This window comes from Lathamus discolor, chromosome 10 (genome assembly GCF_037157495.1).
Source record: "Lathamus discolor isolate bLatDis1 chromosome 10, bLatDis1.hap1, whole genome shotgun sequence".
In the NCBI taxonomy this organism is placed as follows: domain Eukaryota; kingdom Metazoa; phylum Chordata; class Aves; order Psittaciformes; family Psittacidae; genus Lathamus; species Lathamus discolor.
In genome coordinates this window covers 6714573-6721333 of record NC_088893.1, presented here as the reverse complement: position 1 = coordinate 6721333, position 6761 = coordinate 6714573, and the positions used below count along the sequence as shown (strand labels likewise).

General features: G+C 61.1%; 1 protein-coding gene across 1 annotated transcript; it reads right to left on the bottom strand.

Moving 5' to 3' along the window:
- Positions 1 to 1317: 1317 nt before the first annotated feature.
- Positions 1318 to 6557, bottom strand: LOC136019867 (START domain-containing protein 10-like). The gene is made up of 6 exons (XM_065690455.1): positions 6119 to 6557; positions 2983 to 3130; positions 2777 to 2880; positions 2561 to 2678; positions 2308 to 2360; positions 1318 to 2018 (listed from the first exon to the last, which is right to left on the bottom strand). The coding sequence occupies exons 1-6, from the start codon at positions 6281 to 6283 to the stop codon at positions 1806 to 1808; spliced, it is 801 nt and encodes a 266-aa protein (XP_065546527.1). The 5' UTR covers positions 6284 to 6557; the 3' UTR covers positions 1318 to 1805.
- Between the last annotated feature and the right edge of the window lie 204 nt (positions 6558 to 6761).

The window sequence follows — 6761 nt, the reverse complement described above, 5'->3', positions numbered from 1 at the left end:
GTGCCAGCCCCTGGCACAGCCTCCCCTGGGGCTGGTGAGAGCAGGGACTCAGGCAGCAGCTCCTCACGCCTGCCTCTGGCTGCCTGAAGGGAACTGCAGCCTGGCTGCTGCTGAGAGACCTCTGGGGAGTGAAGAGAGAGGAGGCCGCTTCCGCAGCACTGAGGCTGCGTGGGGTGGTCCTCACCCCAGCACCCTGCGGGCTCGGGGCGCCAGGGGGATGTGCTCTATTATGGCAGCACCCAGGGGTGTTTCTGCCCACTGCTGTGGCCATGGCTCCCCGCCCAGCTCTACCAGAAAGCGTTACTGGGGCAGTTTGGGGCTGGGATGTGTTAAAATCCTCCCTGATGTGAGCGCCCTCCCTCTGCTGGTACGGTGGGAGCAGCACAGGGCAGGGAGGGACAGCGCTGTGAGGACTGCAAATCCCCAGCCCTTGGGTATTCCACATCTTCCCCTCAGAGATGGCTCCTAGCCCCTGCTCTGCTTGTGCTGCCAGCCCAGCTGCAAGCCGTGAGAGCTGCTGCCTCAATGGCCTTCCTCTCCCTGCCCCAGCACATGTGTGGGTGATGTCCCCATGGAGCAGCACATATGCGCGAGATATGTGACCTTATGGGGTGGCTAAAGGGGGACAGTGATAATCCGTGCCAGGGATGCTGGGGTGGGGGTCTGGATGAGCTGGGGAGGAGAAGCACAAGATGTGGGGGAAGCAAGCACAGGGCAGCAGCCCTACAGCTCGGGGTGGGATCACAGGGGTTGGGGTGATGAGGGATGTGAAGCTGAGGTGGTCAGAGGGTCCCCAAAAGACACAGTGGCTCTGTGGATGCTGCCATGCACAGAGCCACAGGATGGCTGATGGGGTCACCCCCATCACTGGGTAGGTTGAGCATGTCTGCCATGCCCTGGCCATGTCCCTGTCTGCTGCTCTTTACCTTGCTGGGACAGCTCTGGAGCTGAGCCTCCCAGCACCATCAGCAGTGACGGCCCCATTTGCATTGGCCTTGCACAGATCAGGCTTCAACCCATGTGGGGCAGGAGCCTTGCAGCATGGGGGCTTGGAGCTAGTGCCTGGACAGCCCCAGGGAGGGCTCGGTGCCAGCACCATCCTGTGCCAGCCCGAAGCTCTCTCGTGCACACAGCAACCCCTTTATTGTTGTGCCAGAAACCACAGCAGCGGCAAACACTGAGAGAGTGGGGACAGAGGCTGCCAAGACCCCATGGCCAGGACAAGCCCCCCCCCACCCCCCCGGGGAAAGGGTCCCCAGAGCTGGGCTAAAGCCAGGCTCAGGGGTGAGCCTCATGCCCAGGACAGGACCTGGGAGAGCTCCCTGAGATGGGGGAGTCGCATCGAAACTGGGGGGACCTGGTGGGCTGGAGCGGGTCCAGCCTGATGGTGGGGCTGCAGAGCTGGAGCACAGGTCAGAGAGGCTCAGTGCAAGCCCTGTGCTACTGCCTGGGCAGGACCCCCATAGATCCCCCGACTTCTGGACCTTTGGGGGACACCCCTATAAGGTCTTACACTGGCAAAGGGATATCCTGGAGCCAGGAAAGCTCCTACCCACCCCATGAAGGGTTCCCCCTCTCTCTGCCCAACCTCTCCTTGGGGCACCCAGTCCCACTTCCAGCTCTGTGTCCTGCATGGGGACACCATTTCCCAAGAGACAGTACCTTGCTGCACTGCTAGGGGGGTCTATGATGAAGGAGTTGGAGAGCAGACACGACTATTGGGGTGCAGGGGGCCAAATTCCCACCCGTTCCCCCCCTGGCTGCCAAGCCTCAGTAATGAGGGGGTCCCCCCGTGAGGTGAGGGTTCAGGCCTCGTGGTCACTGGTGCTCAGGTGGTCCTCGGGCAGCCCGGTCTCGTCGATGTTCTCCAGCGAGTCCGCGTGCTGCAGTGAGAGCTCGGCCAGGCTGACGCTGGGCAGCGTGTTCTGCTCCGGGTACACCCAGGGCTTGTACCCAGGGTCGTGCTTGCGCTTCCACTCCGGGTACTTCAGCCCGGCCTTGTAGATCTTCTTCATCGCCTGTGGGCAGAGTGGGACCAGCCCGTCACAGTGCCCAGGGGGGATGGAGCCACCCTGCTCTGTGGGCACAGCTCGCAGCTCCCCCATTGCTTGTCCTTCAGGGGGGCGTGGAGGGGATGGGGGCATGATGGTGGTTTGGACCACACAGACCTGTGAGGCCTGGGTCACCCAGCACCCATCCTGCAAGCCCTGGGACACCAGCACCCATCCTGCCTTACCTAGGGGCCACTTTGTGACAGCTCACCCCTGTTGCCCCTGCATCCCACCACCAGCCATGCACCCTGCTTACCTTTGGTGCCACAAACTGGGAAACGCGGTTCACCACCCACTTTGGCAGCGACCCTGCAAAAGCCCAAAGCCCCATCACTCAGGCAATCGGGGCCCTGCACAGTGCCCTGTGCCAGACTCAGCACCCCCCCAGCACTGATGGCTGTGCCCTGGGAGGGACCCCCTTCTTCCCTGGGTTGCCCCCACTTCCCTGTGGTGATGGAGAGCCGCAGTGGGTGAGCTCTGGGGACATATTGGGGCACACCGGCACTCACCACGGGGGTCCACCTGGGTGAGATAATAGAGGACGCAGGCACCGGTGCCGTTCGCCTTGATGAGGTACCCTGTCTGCAGGGACACGGCTCTCACAAAGTCCTTCCTGGGGGGGTATTTCTGCAGAGAGACCCCATGCACCTCAGAGCCTGCCCCAGCTGATGCCCAGCCCTGCCTGTGCCTGCTGGCACCAGCGCCGTGCCAGGGTTGGGGCTCACCGGGTGCTTGACGCTGTAGTTGATGATCATGTAGTCATTGCCCAGGGGCAGCCAGGAGCGCAGGGTGACGAAATCCCTGTTCTTTAGTGGGCTCGGGCACTTCCCTGCAGATAGACCCCGTTACATCCCAACCCAGCGCCTCGCATGGCCCCACAGCCATGCATGGTACTGTGGGGTGAGGGAGGGGGTCCCCAGGGGCTGCTCACAGGAGTAGTATCCCACGTCGGCGTTCACAGTCAGGCGCCCGATGTCGTAGGTCTCGATCATGTTTGAGTCCCATTTCTTGCGGTAGTCGGTGTCGTGCAGCACATCATAGAGTGTCTCAGCAGGGACGTCCTTGCAGGAGATGCGAGTCTGGGGGGTGACAGGTAGTGGGGCAGGGAGGCAACACACACCCCACAGCATGGAGCAGTGCCTGCCTGCCTGCGGAGGAGGGCTTCAGGCTGTTCCTGTGTGTGGTGGCGTGTCCCTCTGCTGTTATAAACCCATGTACATGTGTGCCATGGAGGATGCTCTGCACACACATGGTGCAGGGCATGCCCCAGCTTCAGGACAGCCCATAGTAGACAGAGGGTATCCAGGGGGTAGAGGGACCCTCAAACAGAGCTGCATGATGGTCCAGGCTCAGCTGCCTGGGCACCCCAAACCCAAACCTGTTCAAGCACAGGGATGCTCCTGCCCTGGCAGGGTGGTTTTGGTGAAGGGTCCAGCCCAGGGGGGTTGTTGGGGCCCCGGCTGTAACCGGAGCCGTGGAGCTGCCCTACCCGGCAGCGAGTGCATTATTGATGAGCTGGCTGCCCCGCTCCGCTCAGTGCCGGCAGGAGGGAGATGTCATCTGCTCCTCGTTAGAGGCCTTGCATCTTTGATGAGGTGCTCAGCACTGGTGGGTAACTGGAGATGCCCCTCTGAGCGTGGCAGGTCCCATCAATCTCGGGCAAGCGTTCCCCGATGGCCCCGGTGACAGCTCCTGCCCCATGTGCTGGACTTGTGCCCAGGACAGGCTTGGAGATGTGCTGCAGTCCCCAGGGTACCAGGGATGAGAGTGTGGGAGCACCCAGATGTATGCTCTGAACCCCAGGCCCCAGCCTGTGCAGCTCTGCTCCTGGGTGGCATCCTCCATCCCATGCTTTGGGAAGGGTCCCAAACCCCTGCACCATGCCCAGGCCCACTCCAGAGCCAGGAAAAAACACATCCTTGCAATGAAGCAGGGTGATGGTGCTCAGATCCCCCTCAAACCCGCCTGGGGTTCTCAGTCTATGAGGCTCAGTGGTGGCAAAGCTGGGTATAACTGTGTTCCCTCTGCTGGGCTCTGCGTGTTTGAACCTGGCTGGACCCCACAAGGTTCCTGCCAGCCCATCCAGGAGCAGCTTTGTCTCCAGCACATCAGACACTCTCCACACTTCAGTGCTGCACACACTGCAGACGTGCTGAAAGGGCACTCCCATCGTCCCAGTAACAGGGTGAGATCCAGCAACTGGCCACCATCCAGAGCCAGCACTGCTGACCCCCATCCTGTGAGCCAGGTGCTGAGCTGGTTTTCCACCCACCTCATCATCCACTTCTCCTGTCCAGACTCACCAATGTGGTGATGAGGAGACTATGGGAGACCCTGCCAAAGGTTTTACTGAAGTCAAAGTGCATGGCTTTCACTGTTCTCCCCATACCCAGCCAGCAAGCACTCTCATTGCAGGAGGCAATCAGGCTGGTCTACCATGATTTGCCCTTGGTAGGTCCCTGCTGCTGTTACCACTGCCCTAATCCTTCAGGACATGCCTTCCAGGGGGAATTTCTCCATCACCTTCCCAAGGATGGAGGTGACACAGCAGCGCATAGTGCCCTGCAGCATCCTTCTTGCCCTTCTGCAAGATGAATGTGACATTTGCCTCTTCCCAGCTATCAGGGATCTCCTGCAGTCACCAGGGCTTTTAACAGAGACGTTGACCCTCAGCACCCCCTGGTGCATCCTGCCTGGTCCTGTGCACTTGTTCATGCCCAACTGGCCTAAGTGCTCCCAGATCCTAGCCCAAAAGCTTTTCCCTGGCTTGCAGCAGCAAGGCAGCCTGTATTGCAGCTACACCTCTGTAAGGAGTGCTGCTCCTCCTCACCTTGCTCTGGAGGCTCTCCATCTAGGGCAGCACCACATCCATGGTGTACCCAGCTCCACCTTGCGTCTGCCCAGCTGCAGGCACATGAGATGGGCTGCTGGTTACTCTGTGTCCAGGAGAGCAGTGCAAGAGGCTCCTCCAGTGTTCTGCACCCCAGACACCCACCACCAGCTCCCCATGCCCTTCAGGCCGTAGCAACCCTTCCCTGACACTCCTAGGTGACAGCTCCCCATATTAAGTTGTCTGTCTCATAGGTAAGATGCTCCTTGTCCCACTTGCTTGGGCAGATCCCATTCTTGCCAGCAGACCTGGGCCTCTGTCTTCAGGAAAGCCAAAGCCCTGCCCATGACACCAGCCATGGAGTCACGGCTGCACTGACCCACTGGATGCTCCCACCCAGGGCTTACCCTGTGATGGAGCTCCCTTGCCCCCAGCAGCCTGTAACCACTCTTGATGTACTCAGGGTCACCTGCCAGTGTTAGTGGTGCCATATAGTGGAGCAGCTAGGTATAACAACCTGAGGGATGACTGAACCTTGTCCCAGATCCATTCTGGAGGTGAAGAAGGAATTCTTCACAACGAGGATGGTAAAACACTGGCATAGGTTACCCAGAGAGGTGGCAGATGAGCCATCCCTGGAGACATTCAAGGCCGGGCTGGATGTGGTTCTCGGCAACCTGACCTGGTGGAAGGTGTCCCCGCTCACTGCAGGGCGGTTGGACTGGATGACCTTCGAAGGTCCCTTCTAACCCAAACCATTCTGTGATTCTATGACCCAGCCCCTGGCAAACAACAGACATGCTGAGACTGCACATGGGTGCTCTTAAACTCCCCAAGATGCTCCTCCAGTGAGGGATGGCAGGGATGTGCTGCAGGATAGTGTGGCTGGGGGAGAGGCACCAGGGAGGCATCGCACCAGCCTGTCTCATGCCCGGGGGCTCCCAGCAAGGCCATCTCTATAACGTAATCGATCCTGGGGCCTTCCCTCCTGTGTCTGGATCAAGGGCAGCCGCAATGTGAGCCCACACGCGTGCACGGCAGGATGCTGCAGCGGCATCTGGGCAGGTCGAGAGGCTAAAGCCACAGGGCAGGCAGTAGGAGCCCTGGGCAGAAATACCCCCCGGCAGGCTGGACCTGAGTGCTGCACACCCTCAGGGTGGGCCAGCACTCCAGGGACCCTCGGGTGCAGCTGGGGTAAGGAAGGGCTGCAGTCCCGCAGCTGCAGGCATTTGCTTACCTTGATTTTCTGCACAGTGCAGCTTTCCTCCTGGCCCTGACTCCACACGGTCACGCCAGCCTTGTTATACCGACAGTGCCAGCCCTCCAGGCTCTCGCACTGGTCCCTGAAGGAGCTGAAGTCGGAGTCATCCGGGATATAAACCATCTCCCCTCCTCTGGACATGGGGCTGCGCTGCCGGACCCAGGGCGCGGGCACTTGGCTGCAGGCAGGCTCCTTCTGCCTCACCTCCCGGGGAAACCAGCTCTGCCCTTGAGCTCTGGGTGCCTGCTGCAGCTCACATCATCCTCCGAGCCCTGCGCCCGTGCCCCTGCGGTGGGCACCGGGGCTGCCCAGGCACCCAGGACGGGCAGAGGCACCCCGGAGCAGGGGGAGGAAGGCTCAGCGCCTGCAGTTGCTATCGCAGCTGCCGGGAGCTCGGGTGTCTCCTCCGGCTGGCTCCCGGGATCACATTTCTCCCCGCGGGCTCTCAGCTCCTCTATTATTCAGCAGGTAGCAGCGCGCAGGTGACTCGGCTTTCAGGGCACAGCTGCCGCGGCCCCCCGAGCCCCCCAGCCCCGCAGGCCCCGCTCTCCCCTCGCTGCACGCTGCAATCTCTGTGCCCGACTTTGCAGCACCAGCTCGCTGATGGGATCAGCTGATC